Here is a 19,161-nt window from a genome sequence, read left to right on the forward strand (position 1 = left end):
ATACACCATCCTTCTGGTGTCTTCTGTGACTTGTCCTTGAATATTATCCAAAGTACATCCACTATATTCTGCCCAACAGCAAGGAATAAATACCAGGTAGGGAGAACGAAATGAAGAGAAACTTGTTCTCTCCTACTCGTGAGCAGCTGTAGAGAATCCAGAACATTCCTCAAGTGGATTTTCTCTCCTTTTTCATCTCTCCCCACCTCAAAGCCCAGACTGACAAACAAATGTTGAGTATTAGACCTAAGTAAATCTAATACTATTCAATCTAAATAGTTCTGCAGAGAGATGACAAATCATTCTTTTAATTCCCTATGTTAATACTGATTGTTAATAAAGATGGTACCATATTGGCTATTATAAGATGAAAGTGCCTGAACTCCATCTCTAATTTAAAAATATGGTTAATTGTGCTAATTAGCAGAAAAGTAAGGAGACTAAACATAATTAAAATCTTTAAAGTACATTTAAAGTACAGCCAAATCTCTAAATAATCTATACCGAAGATTCTGTCCTTTATTTCTATTTATTCGCAAGTTATAAGTTTATTACAAAAAGCATTACAGCATACGTAATAGGAATCTATATAGAATACACCCACATAATTGGTCTTTTACAGATTTGTTTCAAAACAAAGTGATATACTAGTAAAAAAAAAAGATAAATCTGCCTAACAGTTATAACTTCATGATATTTCCTAGTGCTTGATTCACAGTAAAAAACTTAAGTGTTAAAAGTACCTTTCGTGCCAATGGGATACTCAGTTCAGTGCACATACTATTTAAACTCTTCAAAATTCTTTTTTCCCAACTTCCCTGAAACAAGGAACAATCTGTTACTGTTTCTGGTTAACAATACTGAAACTGATTAAAAAAAAAAAAAACACTGGTAAAAACACTAAAGATATGGTTATACAGAAATGGTGAGGTTGGTTGAGATTGGTTATCTTCATTTATTAGTTCTATCAACAAATATTGATTACTGCCTACTATGTGCCTGACACTATCCTTAGTGCTGTGAATTAAGCCATGAATAACAGAAAGTCTCAGTCCCCATAAAATTGACATGCTAGTGAAGGATGGGAATGGGGATAGATTAAAAAAAAAAAAAATCAATAAGTCAAATGGTGATAAACATTATAAGAAAAAATAGCAGATAATAAAAAGGTAAATTAAATTTAAGCATTTTATAAATATTTGATATTCAGGAATCACACTAATGACCTAGTAAAAAAAAAAAATTTATAGAAACTATTATATTACCATTTTTCCAAACATGACTTTTCAGCCCTAAATACTATAGCATGAATGTTCTAAGAACCACCTCCCACATATCCATAATACCACTACCACACACACAAAATTAATAATAATATTTCAGATCATCTAATATTTAGTCCATATTCCAAATTTTCCAGTTGTCCCCAATATGTCTTTTACAGATTTTAAAAATCTAGGATCCATTAAAAATTAATTCATTACATCATATTTGGTTGTTAGGTCTCTCAGTCTAGCTTCATCTAGCGTCTCTTTGTCATTTTCTTTTTCATGATAACTGACTTTTTGAGGCGTCCAAGACAGCTCTCTTTTAGAATGTCTCACAATCAGGATTTGTCTTGCAGCTTTTCACACTATTGATTACCTTCTTCCCCATCACCTACATCTCTTGTAAACTTGAAATAATAAGTTAACTAATTTTAATAGTACGTCATAGACTGATTATCTCTATATATCATATTTTAGCAAACTACTCTTTTTAATGCCAACATAAAATGTCATAATTATTTTTTGGCTTTTTACTAAAATATGCCTAAGCCTAAAAAAGCCACTTCTGACTCACTGAAACTAAAATAATACCAAAGCTCCAAAATTTAGACCAAGTAAAGAGAAAAGAACTATACATTATATTATTCACAAAGGACAATTATAACTAGTCAATAAAAGTAGAATAATAATAATAGCTCCTTTATGTGGTTGTTACAAAGATTAAAGATGTAAAGTCACAAGACATTATGTCACTTTGAACAATGACATAATAATGATAATAATCATTCAATAATTGGTAGCTTTTACTACAGCTATCATTAGTCATAGCTTCTCTGTTAACACATATTTAAATACATTCATTACTGTCTTTATCTGGCATATACTCTCAATGCTCCTCTCCAATCCTCAGCATGCTTATTCCTATTTTATCTGAATAAACCTTACTCACCTTTCAGGTCTTCGCCTCTATTGAGCATTCTCTTGCCTGGAGTCCCCACCCCAGGTGGTATTAGGTGCCTATTGCTCATGGGCTCTCAAAGCACCGATTCGTTCACCTATTACGGAGCATTATCACACTTTGTTTGGCACACAACAGACGCTCAATAATCGAACAGATTTCTATTTTAAGTAATGTTGCAAGAATTTAAACCTATTTTTTGATACAATGGCCTAAGCAATGAATGAACAACAAAAAAATTACTCATCTATAGGAGAAATGTACAGCTGTGTGAAATGTATAAGGTTTACTTTATTAAATACATGCAATAGATTTTTCAAGAATAAAATAACACTCTTAAATAAATTGTATAAAATACCCCCGAAATTAATTCCATTTACTGGCTTATTTTCAATCCTCTTTACTTTTTTCACTGTAAATATTTCTCTTAGATCCAAAACTTAAACTACATGAGAGTACTTTATTCATGATCAAACATTAATTACAACAATACAGTACAGCCCACTTTCACCCCAACATCCTTATTCTCAATTTATCCAGATAAATTTTATTTAACTTGTAGATCTCAGCTTAAATAACATTTCCTCTAATAGGCCATCTGTCCCTTGCTCCCCCCACACCCAACTGTGGCGGGAGCAGGTACAAGAGAGGACTTTTTTTTTCTAAGTAATTTTAATTCAATCAATACTATAAAAATAAAATTTGCATAAAGATTAAAAATCCAATCCTTGAATTTTTATTTTTCTCCTATTATATAAAGAACAAAACTGCTATCTATTGAACTGTGATTCCAAATATCCTAATGTTCGTGTGGAGCAGAGCGCAGGGAACGGGCTTCACCCACCCGCGGTGGGCGGACCCACGGCGTGAGCACCGCACACAAAAGCTGGCAGGCTGCCAGAGGCGGCCTTGGGACAGACTTTCTGGCCACTGACCGTTTTGCTGGTAAGTTTGACTGTCCTGTCTGATGGCTTCCTGACCTTGGGCTGTGTATGTACACTATTTCATTACGCTTCGTCCTTAAGTTTCTAGTGGTTCTTTAGAGAGAATCACTATAGCTACACCTCCCAGCTGGGGCGGTGTGCCCTTCAGATGTGTCATCTGGCTTCCATCTATTTTTAATCTTTTTTTCTTAAATGTGAATTATGTTTGCTCAGGATTATCTGAATTTGGATCTTGCTTCTTTTAAATGTAGAGCTAAGGTGTCATCTTCTGGAATGACACCTCAACAAGCTATTCTGTAACATATCTGCCAACTTCTCCTTTAAAAAATTTTGGGGGCCGGCCTGGTGGCTCAGGCGGTTAGCGCTCCATGCTCCCAACTTGGAAGGCTGCCAGTTCGATTCCCACATGGGCCAGTGGGCTCTCAACCACAAGGATGTCAGTTCGATTCCTCGAATCCAGCAAGGGATGGTGGGCTGTGCCCTCTGCAACTAACATTGAAAGGACAACAACTTGACTTGGAAAAAAGGCCTGGAAGTACACACTGTTCCCCAATAAAGTCCTGTTTCCCTCCCCCAATAAAATCTTTAAAAAAAAAATTATTTTGGCAAAAACATCTCATTCAAGTATTTATTTTCTATAAACTATAATCTTAAGTGATTAATCATAGTTCTCCTAAATGGATACCCCACTGTACCAAGTATTTTAATTTATGAACTTAAATATATTCTAGATAGAGAAAACAGTTAAGAAAAAAGTTACACAGAAATCAGACATCAGAAGAAAGCATTCTGAATGAAGAGTTTAGGAAACAAAGCTATGTAATTTACATGTGTTTACATGTTCTTTTATTAATCTTGTGATATATGTATCATTACCCTCATTTTATGAATAAGGAAGCTTTGAAAAAGAACACGAGAGTAGAATGGAAAGAATCTTAAGAACTGAACCAAAGCTGATCAAATTTTATTCAATTACCATTTTTTCTGTGCTCCACAACTAAAGCAGAATCTTAGAAATAACCCAGAAGAAAATGACTGAAAACTGAAGGAAGAAAAGAGGAAAAGTATGTTCAATATTCAGAAAAAATTGAATTTTTGAGGTTAGAACAAGGGAAAATGAGGTGTAGTCACTGAGTTTTCAAATAATGAAAAGAAACTGATTCAACAAATATGTATTGGGCACCTAGTTCAACACATGCCACTAAAGAAGAATAAAAACAACTTCCTGTCCCTAAGAAACACATCACTTTTGTGGTGGAGGTGGGGAGGATAAAACAGATAAATATAATAATATGGGACAGGTTCAAAAAGTTCACAGGGGCTCTATCAGTCCATATATCATAAACCACAGAAAGAGTATGAAAGAATGAGCAAAGAAACAGGAAGCTGGATATACCAAAACTTCTAGTTGTCAAGAACACATACCACTTCCTTTAAAATTGTTTAAAAACCGAAAGAAAAGTGATCACAGTGGTTCACCATGTCTTCTCCATACCCTGTTCCATGTTTATGACACAATGACCAGGTTGGTAGGGCTTTTCGAAGCTGCCCCTGCAAGAATTTCAGTCAGATGATCAGAGAAGCCATTTCCATAGACATCAGAAATAGGAATAGAATTTCCAGACAATGAGGGGAAATCCAAGCTGAATAAAGCGGCTTCTTTCAAGCTGGGTCATCCTTTAGGTTCCCTCAAGAACTATAATCTTAATTAAGTGGTATTCACTCATTTCTCTGTTTACTCACTGACTCACTGATGTATGTTGAGTGCCTTCTATATGCTAAGCACAAAATTAGGACCAGTGGGTAAATGTTATAAGGAGCACATGACCATTTAATATCAAAAAGAAACTTTCTAACAAGTAAAAGACTTAACCAAAATGACGTAAGTAGGTGAAATAGTGTGTTCCCTGTTTTCAGAAGTACTTGAGCAAAAGGAGATAAACTCCAGAGGTTGAACTGGATAAATGTAAAGGTCCACTTGAGCTCTAGTTTTATAGATACTTAATTTTTCTCAGGTTCTATTTGTAGAGGTGGCTGAATAAGCCCTAAATGTCAAAAATAAATGCTAAAAAAAAAAAAAAAAAAAAATCATAGTCATTCCTGTGCTACCACTTAAGTAAAAATTCCAATATATACTCAGCACCAAAAAAAGAGTAGAAGTAGCAAATAAGTTCTTAAAAAATGACAGAGCACTACTACAAAATACAAAGAAAGTAATGTTTTCTACCCAAAAGACTTACAAAATAAATAAAGCTTTAAAATGTTATTTAAAGGAAAATGAATGGCCTTTTACATTTAAAATGTTTAAATAGGAAGACATTACCTTTTGCCCAAACCCATATCCTCTCCAAATGAAATTACTGCTGACTTCAAATCAGTTTCCCTAATAACTGGAATCTACGATATTCCAGTTTCATAAATAAAGGAATTTCTCAGCAATGAGAGGCAAAAGATTTATAAAAGAATCACAATTGTATTGAAATCTTTAAATGGGTACTAGCTATCACCTTTTTCATAACAATGAAAGTAAATAAGGAATCTTGAAAAACTGCATAATATAGAGCATCTAAAACAAAACTATGAAATTACAAAATTAACAACTATTTTCTTCACCCTCTCAAAAAACAAAGTAAAACAAAATAATTATATCCCAGCTACCTAATGGAAAAAGATTTTAATAATTCTTTGATTATCAGTACAACACATTTACTTAAGATAATTTGGAAAACAGAACACTATGTAAAGAATAAAATAATAAATAAGCATCCACAAATTTCCATCGGTCAAAAATAACCGCTGTTAACATTTTGTTCTCTTCTTTCATTTTTCTACCCATGTATGGATATAATAATTGAGATATGTATGTGTATATACATACACATATTCATGTACATATTTAATTAAAGTGGAATTATATTGTTTTATGTTTTGCTTTTTCCATTTAAGATGACATTGTATGCACTTTCGTATTTCATATTTCTTTAAAAATTACATATCTGATGCCTGTATAACATGACACGGTGTTATATTTAAGCCAAGCTCTATTGTTCATTTAGATTCTTTAAAATTTTTCACTATTATCATGAACATAAGTCTCTGCGTTTCTCTGATGCTTTCCTTTAAACTTCTACAAGTGTAATTATACTAGGGAAAAGGGTATGAATATTTTCTAGGAGAGAATATTTTCCTTTTTTTTGTTTATTTAATTCACCTGTCATTGTAATAATATGTATCGAGCACCTACCATGTACCAGACATTATGCCAGATGACAGAGATACAGTAGTGAAAAGACACTGATCGTGCGTGTTCACAGGACTACAGCATCTAGGGAATGATACAAACAACCCAATGTTGTGGGAGGAAGTACAGGGTCCCTCCCATGTAGAGGAGTGGAGACACAGGAAAAGTACCTGAAAATCTGAAATCTGGGGGTCGGAGAGCCTTCCTAAAAAAGCTATCATTTAACCTGACACATGAAGAATGTGCATAAGTTAGCCCGAAATATGTGGGAGGCAGTTGCAGGTAGAAGCAATAGCATGAGCAATGGTTCCCCTACTGGAACAACTAAGAGGTCGAGTATGACTAGACAGACAGAATGTGTATGTGTGGAAGTGGGGAGGGGAGTGGCAGGATGGGGAGGGACGGTGTGAGAAGGCAAGAAATCAGACTTGAGTGAGAAAAAGGGACAACGTCATTAACAACCTCGCAAGCATGAGTAGAAGATTAGAATTATATCCTAAAAATCTTGAAATTTTAAAGAAATAGAGTGACAATACAGAAGACAGAAAGACGAGTTAGGAAGGGGATTCGAATTGAAATAATGTAAAAAAATAAGAAAACGCTCATTTTTGCTTAGGTTACTGGATTGACAGAGAGGAGGGTAAATACAATCATATTGTGTATTTTGATTTTGCCTGAGCAGTTCTGGACTGGATAGAGAAATGGGCTGAATATCATCTAGAGCCAGACTTCCAGGTTCAAACCCCAATTCTTCCACTTACTACTTTTATGAAGTTGGATGTAAGATCATAAGAGTAACTCACCTCATAGGCTTTTCATGCATATGAAATGAGTGAATACTTGTAAAGCACGGAAGTGGTACCTGGCAGACACTTAGAGCTCTGTGTGCTTATTAGCACACAAGAAAACTCATGCATTTATATTTATCATGAGGTGTATCAGTTTCTTCAAATACTACTTTCTCTGAAAGGTGTAGCAAAGCAATTCCCAAAGTATTTTACATGGAAATAGGGTTTCATGGTCTCATAAGTTTGAACAACACTGGATTAAATCAAATTGAACAGTCTCCTTACTGCAGAATTTCTCTGAGCCTTTAACATGCCAAAATAGATTGTAAGCAACAAAATGAATGCATATTGGATTAACACCCAAAGAACAAAATAAATATCCATGAGTCCATACTAATATAAATAAGTGATTGCATAAATAAATGGGGGGGGCAACTCTTCCATGCAGAAAAATTCCAAAGAATTTCTGTTGCTACTCCCTCCTCAAGGAAATAGAACATAACTGCCCCTTCGTAAGTGTGGATCATATTTAGTGACTTCCTTCCAAAGAGTGCAGTACACAAAGGGGGAGAAAAAGAGTGACATCATAGCTGAGAAACCTCACAAACAGTACCTCAACCAGACGATCAAGGTCAACATCGACAGTGACAAATCCTGTAGATAGTGTGCACCCTGATATGATGTGATGAATATCAATAGCGCTTTCTATCTGTGGTCGTCCTCCCAAAAGACCTACACGCCAGTCTAATCATAAGAAAAACATCAGACAAATTCCAACAGAGGGATATTCTACAAAATGCCTGACCAGTACTTCTTAAAACTGTCAAGGTCATCAGAAACAAGCAAAGTCTGAGAAACTGTCATAGCCAACAGGAGCCTAAGGAGACATGAAAACCAAATGGAATGTGCTATCTTGGATACGCTTCTGGAACAGAAAAAAGACATTAGGTTAAAGCTAAGGAAATCTGAGTAAAGTACGAACTTCAGTTAATAATAATGTATTAATACCAGTTCACTAATTGTAACAAATGTAAGGAGTTAATAAAGAAAACCAGTATTGGATCTATGGAAACTCCCTGTACTACCCTCTCAACTTTTCTATACTTCTAAAACTCTTGTACAAAATAAAGTCTATTAAAAATCATAAAGTACATTGTGATTCACCAAGAGGAAGGCAGTATGTGCCTCAATTCCCAAACTTATTTGTCCACGGAACCCTTTTTGTGGAGCATCTCTCAGGGCTAGTATTCAGCAGAAATTACTCTGGGAAATGCTGATCCAGGATAAGAAGCCTCTTTCCTTCATTAGCCCAGAAAATTAAACACCAATCCAGCTTGCCAAAAACTGTGGAGAGCTGATTTACATCCCAACTCTGAAGACAAAAGCAAGAGCTAACTGAAGTTAAATAACTCAGAATTTTAATAGGAAAAAATTCTCCAGGGTACAGTCCCAAAATATTTTCTGCCCACATATTTTAGTGAATAAAAGGAGGAGGAAACACTAACTGAAATTTTTCAAGTTCTTTTTGATTATGAAGAGCAAAGAACAACCTGGTAAGGAACCACCTGCCCCAGCTCCTCCCCAGTGCTCCTGCAAAGCCTCCCAGCCGCCTCCTCTACAACATACAGCACTTTCTACTTTCACTACAACTACTTGTATCCAAGTCTTCTTTCAAGTATTAAACCATGAAGTTATCTTAAGACAGAATCAGTATCTCAGTTATTTCTGAATCTCCCATAGCACATAGCAGAGAAGGTAAGGTATTCAGTAAATATCCTTTAAATGAATATTATAATCATTGGTGTGACAGCAAACGTCTTTACTACTCATTCAACATAAACTTACTAAGCTCCTGCTACATAAAAGTCAGTATACTAGATTTAATGGGTATGCAAAAACATTTTTATATTGTTACTGCTTTCAAAAGACTTATAATAAAAGACAGAAAGATGTGTACAGAAATTACTATAATAGAATGGAATTCATGAGTAGGGCCATAAATTGATTGTGTGCTAAAAGAGTCCAAAAGAGAGATCCTTTTCAACAGGGGTAATTTAACAACGTCAGAGAAGAGATGTCATCTGAGCTGACCCTCAAAAAACAGATGGGATTTTCATAATGCAAAGCAGGCAGAAAGGGCTTTCCGTGACAAGAAAAAATAAGAAAGGTGTTAAAGATGCAAGAGAGAAAGACAAAATGATTCACTTGGAAGGGCGCATAGGACACTTATCAGCAGAGCAGAAACTGATAAGGTGAAAGGGGAAGCTGGGGCTTTGGAGCAGGAACTTAACTTGCTAGGCAATTGGGAGTCACTGAAAGTTCATTAGAAGGCAGTGAGATAGTATAAAGCTATTCATCTGCTTGTGGTTAATAATAATTGTATTGAAATTACATAAGGTGATGGGGAAAGACACATGGAAAGTTAGGAGGTGTAAGAGTAAGACAAGGATAGGAATTAATGCCTGAAAAAAGTAAGCACTCGATAAAAGACAGTTGTCGTCATCATCATCATCATCATCATCATCATCATCATCATCATCATCATCGTGGTCACTGTGGCAATGGCCTTGATCACGACAAAGAAAAGAAGGCCATACATAACACTATGGGAAGAAATAATTTATAGAACTGAGTGACTATCTGGATATGGAAAATTGAGATCAAAGGTATTTCAAGTCTAAATTACTATAATGATGGAAACCAATGAACAGAAATGGGAAAGTCAGGAAGAGACACTCCTTTTAGGAATAACATCATAATCTCACTTTTAGACATGTTGAGCTTGCTCTCACAGAAGAAATACACAGTAGATAGTTGATCATAGAGGACTGGAGCCAAAAAAGATGGGGCACCAGAGAGGGGAGCTATGAAAGTTTGAATGAGATGACCTAAATATTAAGCGGCAAATATTAAAAATGGGTGAGATAGAAGTAGAATTTCAGGCTACACTTGCATGGAAAAACTTTTGGAAAACCTAAATGGAAAGCAGATAATGAATGATGAACAATAAAAGGATGGACAGGAAGCAAAATGAATCCACTGAAAGATGACTAAATGGATTTAGACCAAATTAATGGTAAAAATAAAACTTAGGTGATTTTCCTCCCAAGTATTCAACAGTTTGGGAGAAGGAAAAAAGTGGACGGTAGAGGTAGCCTTAGCCTGAAAACTGGAATGGTAAACAGACTAGAAATCTAATGGTGCAGGAGGGACCATGATGGAATGGCAGTGATGCAATCCAAACTAGGCTGCTTTCATGCAAAGAGAGACCTGCTTAATAGAACAGGAAACTGAAGAACTAGATGACTTGAGGAGAACAAATACGGGAAGGTAGGCAAACACTAACTGGTAGACGAGGTATTTAGCATGACCATGGTTAAAGAAGCGGTTATTTCAACAAATATTTATTGACAGGTTTCTGTGGGCTAGGCACTGTGCTAGATGCTGAGGATAAGAAAACACAGTCCCTACTCTTACAGAATGAATCATTTAATGCAGGGATTGGCAAACTTTCTGTAATAGGGCAAACAGTAAACATTTTAGACTTTGCATGTCATAACGTCTATTGCAGCTACTTAACTCCGACCCTGTAGTGCAAAACACCCATAGATGACATAAATGAGACTGTTTTCTAATAAAACATGTTTTATTAATTCCCATAATTTTCATGGGTCACAAGATAAAAGAGAGAATACATACACCTACTATTCATATATATTCTCAGCAACTAGCAGTAGGCTGTAAGAATGGACCTATTAGTTACCTATCTCTTCAGTCATAACAGTAAAACCAACTGTTGTTTTGTTTTTCACACCTAATATGCTAAAACTGATACTTTCTCCAAACCTTTTGGAAATTTTCAAATTTCACAAAAAGATATTTAGACCCAACTTTTTTACTTGGGGGTGGGGGGTGGGGTGAAGTACATCTATACAACAGAATATCAAACAATTATTTCACACATGTATCATTTAATGATTATGCTTTATGACATATCAATAAATAAATATTATCTAATTGTTAGCCCTAAAGGTACCATGTAGAGATAGAAACACATTACATATTTCCTCAAATATCTCCATGATTTTTGTTTATATTGCTTCCTTTCACAATCTAATTTTGAGGGTTTTTAAGTAAAACTTGAAAAATAAAAATCTGCCTAAGATCCACTTCTGTGCAACATGGTAACTCAAAGCCACAGGCATTTCTTGGTGCAGCAGAACCTCTGTGATAATTGTTGAAGTTAGACGATGGAAGTTCTTTCGGGGATATTTGAAATGTTTCATAATAATTTCTGAGACTGTGACAGAGAAAGAAGATCAACTCTGTGCTTTCCATCAAATGCCTCGGCAGCGGCTGTCACAGAGTCCTACCCAGCACTGTGAAATAGGAACAGTGCGACCTGGCAGACAGGTGGACCAGGCTGCACCAGGGCAAAGGACAATTTAGAGTAAGGGGCATGTGACAGAACTTATTTTCTATTTTAACAGCTTTTTACATTGTTTCCGTTTATTTTATTCTTTTAAAGTGATTTTAGGCTCTTTTTAGACAGCAAATTCATTTGACTGCTGCAACAGAACACAATTAGTAGTACGTGAGAACAAATATATTTCAAATACAGTATCAATAACACTGGCTTCAAAAGCCAAAATTTTAAGGTAAGAATGAGTCAGTTCATTACCATTTCATTTCTTTAAGATCCCAGAGCATGAAGAATGAATGTTGCATGATACTTTTATCATATTTTAAATTTCAGGCAAGTATGGTACACAATTTTTTTTCTTCTACTCAACATTTTCAGGACTCCTTTAGTGAAATAGGTGTGATCCTTGGTTACCGTAAGTAAAAAGGAAGAGTACGCAAATACTATTCACACCACTTTAGTGGTTCTTATCCAGCTTTTCATGTAATGAGTAATATATACCCTGATCTCAACAAGGATCTGATTTCACTCTTCATTGTATAACTTGGCATGGAAAAATAAAATTAAAAATGAACAATAGCCAACCTGTGCTTTTCTCATGTACACCAACGGCTCTTTAAGATGTTCGGGAGGAGCAGCAGGATGACTAGGTAAAGGGAACCTAGGGGGAAAAAGAGGCAGCTAAATATTGTACATTATTCTTGGTAACCCACTAATTCTTTTAGTTAGAAATTACTTACCTCTGTAGTCCATGTTATTAATGAAACAGAAAATTTGTTAGCAGTTCGATGTGTTTACACCAGGTACAACAGGCTAATAAAATGTTAATTGTTATCTACTGGTACTGTAGTTTTCGATTAGCAATTGAATTACTTGTTAAATTGCATAATAATCTGAATTCATAAATTGAGGTAATTTTAAAATTATTTAGCTCTGTAAATGCTGATAGGAAAATTGTCATAACTGTTAATTTTAACGTATAAATATAACATTTAGAGGAATTTTTTAAGGTCAAAAAAAATCTATTGATTTACTAACATATCAACTCTTTTCATTTACCCCAATTTCCTTTTCTATGTGATTATATATTTTTATACAGTTGAAATGATGGCTATCTATTTTAATAGCCATGTTTTAATACATAATACATAAATTCACAAATTTAGTAAAATTAAAAAATTTTAATGTCTTAGAAATTATTTCTGTTTTCTAAGTAATTTTACATTTTATATTCAAAATGTATTGTTTTTATTAAGAAAACATTTATTTACGCAACAAATTTTTGAGCCATTCTAGGTACTGAGTATATGGTGGTGATTAAGACAATACCCCCTATTCTCATATACCGAACATTCTAGTAAACAAAGACAGTCAATAATTATAAAAACAAATAAATAAATAGGATAATATCAGGTAGTAGTAAGTGCCATGAAAAAATGAGAGCAGCATAATGATGTAGAAGTGATTTGGGAGAGTAGGAAAGACATCTAGGGGAGCTAATATTTGAACTCAGACATGAGTGAGAATGAGAAGCCTACTATCCAAAGACCTGGGGTAAGAATATTCCTTGCAGAGGGACAGCAAGCATAAGACCCTGAGGTGGAAACATGCAATGTTTAAAAATCAGAGAAGCCAGAATGATTGGTATATAACAACTGAGGCACAGGGTGACGTGAAATCATAGAGAAGGCAATAGGAGAACATGAAAGTTCAACGTTTACTTAGCAGTTCCTTATATGTTTCTTTCACAACAACATATAACTCCCTCCTATTGAAGTTAGTCATAGGACTCGTTCCTACAGCAAAGCAACCATGTTCCAATAATCAAGAACTATACATTGAATTTTCAAGAAATTCCTCATCCAAAGTGGGACGTCAGCATGTGAAGGGTTAATGATATACCAAGTCACTTGTACCAATCCCAGAGCCTAAGCTCAAATGTCCATAAGAAACATTTCTAGAATAGAAAAAGGCAACCTATTCTACCTAATTTATAAAGCAGTTTCACTTACTGATTATTTCTAGCTAATTGTTTTTTCCATTGAAATCTACATTCCACATACCTAAATCACCTTTTTCAAAGGAAAAAAAATTGATAATATCTAGATACCTCAGTATTTCTTCTTACATACAAGATAGTTTTAAAAATATATGTTTCATACAGCTCAATATATGATTTGTAAAGGGACATGCGGTTTAAAATTAAATACCACGCTAAAATCCTTCCATTTAATGTTAATTCTTTCAAAACTTAAGAAAAACCTAGAAATTTAGGATTGAAACTGGAGAGCATTTACTGATGATTGTAAGAGTTATTTAACTCTCAAAGAAATTTATCCAAAAACACCAGGTAGCAAGAAGTGGCAACCCAAAAATCATTAATATTAAACCAAAATCAAGTTAGATATGTATTCATTCAGAAATATCTAATGAGAACCTACTAAGTACTTAAGGCAATAGAGAACAGCAGTGAACAAAACAGGCTACAATGTCTGTCCTCGTGGCACTCACATTCAGTACTCTGAAGAGATGAGGGTTGTCAGACAGGAAGAATGCACGGAAACTGTGCAGCAAACTTGACTCCTGCCTCGTTCCATCCCCCTCATTACTTCTCATCTGTTTCCACCCCACTGACACTGTTTTAGGCAACCAACATCTCTTGCCAGCATTTATCTGACAGATTCTTAAGCAGTGTTCCCTGCTGCCAGACTATCTTCAAACTATTTTCCAATTGCCTGGCTGTTATGCAGGAGCAATGTCTTCCTTATTCACCACGGACTAGCATAATGCCTGGCACCTACTGGATAACCAGCACACTGCTAAATGAATAAAATGCAAATATGATTATGTCGCTACCGTGCCTAAAATTCTAAATTGACACCCAAATGCTTTTAGGACCCAGTCTACAAAGCTTTGAGTATGAAGCACACCCCTGCCTACCTATCTAGCATCATCCGTTACCCTGCCCCTTTCCCCTGTACCACCCAGCCACTCCCCTTTTGTTCCCCAATGTGCCACATTGCCACCTCTCAGTGTCGGAGCCTCACATTCCCTTCTGAAATCTCTGAGGCCGTTGTTCCCTTCTGCCTAAAGCAGTTCCCTTTTCTGCTCCTTCCCCTGACTAACTCCAGCTGAGCTTTCTGACCTTGGTCTGCACTGTTTCCTGGGCTCAGCCAGCGTGACTTCCCCAATCTAAGTCAGCACCTGCCCTCTGTGCTCCCGGTACCCCCCCCCCCCCCACACACACACACCACCACATGCCTCCTTCTACTGCTCTGGAATTGCCTCAGGTGTCTGTGTGCCCCCAGGAGGTAAGCTCCACAGAAGCAGAGACGATCTAGCTTGTTCATGATCCTCAAAACATCACACATAACAAGTGCACAGTAACATTTCAAATAAGGCAAAGAAGAACCACATGATTAGAATATTTTGATTCACGTCTTCTGCATGGGCACTCTTCCCGCAAACGCCACGAACCAGGTCTTGAAGTCTAGCGTAAGATACCCATTTTCTAAAATCTTTACATTTTTGGCCCACTGCTGGCCTACTACTTCTCTAAAGTATGGTAGACATTTGAATATGCGTATACCTACTATAACAGTACTACGGTATATGTTTTTATGCCGTATATATAAAGATTTTTAAAAGGTTTATTTACTTCTTTAATTTCTGTTCCTCAAGGAAAAATGATGTCATCTAATTCTTTATAAACTGCTTTACACAAAGTACGACGAAGACTAAGACACAGAAAGAAATTGGTGCATTTTCAATGCAAAGATTGTCTTAGTGAAATCTTTATAGTAAGTTCAGGACTAATAATTACACTGAGTTCCTCAATTCAACAAATATTTATCATGTGTTAGCACTGGTTGATGGCTCAATTACTATTTTCTGACTCAATATCATTTATTAGATACTATAGGAGATACTAAATGAAAAGTAAAACATAATTCTTGTTTCATAACACTTTTAATCCAGGCAAGATACAAACCTATGTGAGACGTAGTGAAACTCATGTGCTTTGGAATCAGACCTCTGGAGGTCAAAACCCCACACTGCCATTTACTAGCTATTGACTTTCAGTAAGTTACTTAAGTGGTCTAAGCCTCAGTTTTCTCTTCTGTAAAATGGTGATCATAAATTCTATATCATAAGGTCGCCCTGAAGATTACACTACATGAGGCAATGCAGATAAATTGTTCAGCACAGTGCTTGTTATCAAATATGCATTCAATCAATGTAAGTTATCATTAATATAATATTAAATAGTTACTATCAAATAATGAACAATAATTAAACAACAAAGGCAATCTTAAGTGGGAAGAGCTAACCTGGGATACAGATACAAGTTTCATATAAATAACAGAATATGGAAAGTTTTCGGTTATACATGTTAAATCAGAATCTGACAAAAATCTTTGGACAGTTTACTAAAATAAGTCAAATGAACTGAGCAATTTTTAGGTATCATCGTATAACTCATGTGTCCACACCTCTATTAGGCACCAGAGTTATTTTTCTCGGCTCCAATTACTTTTTGTTTTCTTGTCCCTTTAATGGTTTCTGCCAATGAATAATGCAACAACAGACGCTGAGTTCCACTTTATTCAGATTTATGTTAGGGGAAACACTTCCTCCCCACTCTGGACGTGTCCTTCCATGTGAAAAGTGCTCTATTACTGTACATTCCTGGCCTCTCTCAGGGCTTTACTCTACACCACAGAAGAAGTTCAATGCCTTATCTAACTGCTAAATTGTGGAAGAATAAACTGAACACGCTCACCAACACTACGTAACTGGAATCGATTGAATCCTGGAGTTTAAAGGACTCGTTTTGCTCTTGCACTCAGCTATGTCCTCCCACCTAGTCTGTATCAGAAATAAAAGTATAATTTTGATCTCTTTGGCACTTATCTCATTTCTCAATTTGCTCAGAATCCCACTGAGGAAAAAGGTCGCATTACTGGACTCCTTCAAAAATCCCAACAAGTTATTCAAAAATATTTAGCTACCATCTATTGTGTAGGACACTGAAAATATGACAATAAATGAAACGCTGTTCTGACACAAGTAAAAGGCTTGTTTCATAGAACAATTTTCAGGATTGTATTAGACCACAGAAATAGCAATCATCAAATGGAAATCAATGTTTGGAATTACACATAACATATGCTTTGATTCCTCCATTATCAGACACAAAGACACTGAAGTTACAAGCTTTATACATAATAGACAGATAAGTCACCATGTTCATATCAATCAGCCTAATGTGGCATTTCTATACATGTTGTGAATTTAAAACCTTACTTGTCATGATAAACGTCCATTCCTTTGGTGACCAGTACCAAACGTATAGTCACAGTCAACTTTAGTTAACAGATAACAATTACATATGATGTAATTTAAGACTTCAAAACCAGCTGGGAAAATGGCGAAAAGCAAAGAAGCAAATACTAATTTTAAAAATGTGTGTCTAAACACAGGTCCACAGGCTTTCATCTGAGTCTCTTTATTTTAGAAATAGTTCTGGTAGACTGGGTTATCTTGTTTCCCAGTTAACAGCAGATTAGAAGGCGCAAGTTGGAAATGGGAGTGTTAGCAACTAGAGAATGCTAGAGACAGATACATCGATAGCAGTTAAAAAAAAAAAAGGAGACATAAAGAGAACTCCATCAGACTATAAACTCTGTGAGGACAGGGATTGTGCTTATTGTTGTATACTACATTCCCAGCGCCTAGCACAGCACTGGCACATAATAAAATGTTCAATAAATGACAAACGCTAACATCTAAATCTGTATTTTTGTAATGAAAAATAGTGCTATATAGCTCAACAGACTCTGAGGGTAAGTCCACATAAATAAAAACATTGATGTTCTTAATAATGATTCCAATTTTGCAAAAAAAAAGTTAATTATATTTAGAGTGGTCATTTATAAAAAAAAAAAAAAAGAGAGAGCGAGAATACCCAAAATAGCAACAATAAAAAAATGTTGGTAAGCTTCAGTTTTCTGAAATGTTAACTTATGAGAAACATTTTATTCCCTAATTACACTGCATAAGTCAATTGTTAATATAAAATTGGGGGGAGGAGGGACAAAACTATAATTTTTAAAAGGATTAACTTATTTGAAATGCTATATAAATACTAATGAGAAAATAATAATACACTGAGAGTATATAGCAATACTGTATTCAGTACTTACAAAGTAAATATAGCTAAAAATAACAATATCTCAAAATAGGTAGGAAAAACTCACACACTCAGTTCACTATAAACAGCATTCTGAAGTTTCTTCTCCCAACCTGTTTTAAAAAAATAGTAAGATATATAAACATATTAGTTTCCAAAATAAATATACATTATAATGAAATTTATCTAAAACTGTACAGCATATTCATTTTTGAAAGAACTTTATTAACTGTCAATTGCTGTGTAAAGTGTTATTAAGGAATTAGTGTATATTCACTATACACATTGGCAAACACTGAGTAGCCGAGCTGTCAACATGATATTATTTTTTTAAGTAAAACTATTGCACCATTTCCTCAAGATGGGAGGAAAATTTCCTTCTTCTACTGTTAAGGTACTCAATGAATGCCCAAATCTTTAGTTATTGTACTACCAGTGCTAAGAGGAATGTTCTAAGGGAAAGGCAAGAAACAACCAGGCACTTGATAAACACGGATCACAAGTATTAGTTACAATTAACTAGTCAGTTAACTCCTGAACAACAGAAGCAGATTAGTATAAGGTACCACCAGTCACACATGTTAGAATGGCTGCTTAGTACTTGAACTTTTCTGGGTAAGTAAACCACTTAACTCAGTTTCCATGTGCAAAGGCTAGAATAGGGAACCTCTTTTCCTGCTCTAAAAAAAAGCAGGATTTTCTTTTGTTCTTTGAAAGGGTAAAAAAGAGGAGAGAAAATAAGTGTAGAAGGAAAAAATGCCTCACAAATAAAAAGTAAGAGATCAGTTGCTTAACTAGGGTGATTCTTTATATAATACATTCAGAATGTATTTTGATCAGGAAAGTAACAGTATTGAAAACTGATAAATGTACAACGAAATCCAAAAAAGAATTTAAAAAATCTCAGAAGTTAAAAAAAAAACTGATTAATGTCAGTCATTCCCCCTGTGCTCCTGAATTTTTGCAGCATTTTATTGATATATCTGAAAGTTCTTATTCTTCCCAAGTAGAAACCTATCCAAACACTGTTTCACAATTTTGAGTAAGTAATTGGACAGCTGGGGATAAAATATTCCCTTCAAGTAAAATATTTCCTTAGTTTGCTGTAAAACTAAGAAAAAGCAACTTACAAACCTGATGTTTTAAAGAATTCCTTAATATCTTCTTTTAGTGATTCAAGTTTAATCTCAGGTCTCTGAAGACTGGCCTAATTTTAGAAAGCAGAGAATAAAAAAGAAAAAGACAGAGGTTAAAACTAAGTCATTGGGTTGATATTTAACGCTAATGAAAATTTTAAAAGGAATGTCCAAATGTGCATACTATTAAAAACCTCCCCGTTGAGATGA

General features: G+C 35.0%; 1 protein-coding gene across 6 annotated transcripts in view; it reads right to left on the reverse strand.

The window, feature by feature from the left end:
• Positions 1-19,161, reverse strand: part of TBC1D19 (TBC1 domain family member 19) — a 113,452-nt gene that overhangs the window by 74,266 nt on the left and 20,025 nt on the right. For 5 of the 6 annotated variants that reach the window (XM_074322099.2, XM_019743920.3, XM_074322109.2 and 2 more), the window contains exons 2-5: positions 18,950-19,022; positions 17,883-17,928; positions 12,208-12,283; positions 744-818 (exon numbers count right to left, since the gene is read on the reverse strand). In XM_074322099.2, the coding sequence (XP_074178200.1) occupies positions 744-818; positions 12,208-12,283; positions 17,883-17,928; positions 18,950-19,022 (270 nt within the window). Of the gene's footprint in view, positions 1-743; positions 819-12,207; positions 12,284-17,882; positions 17,929-18,945; positions 19,023-19,161 lie in introns of all 6 variants that reach the window. The other variant, XM_074322118.2, reaches the window with a different exon arrangement.

Source organism: Rhinolophus sinicus, chromosome 1 (genome assembly GCF_057876585.1).
Source record: "Rhinolophus sinicus isolate RSI-liver-muscle chromosome 1, RSI-T2T, whole genome shotgun sequence".
NCBI lineage: Eukaryota > Metazoa > Chordata > Mammalia > Chiroptera > Rhinolophidae > Rhinolophus > Rhinolophus sinicus.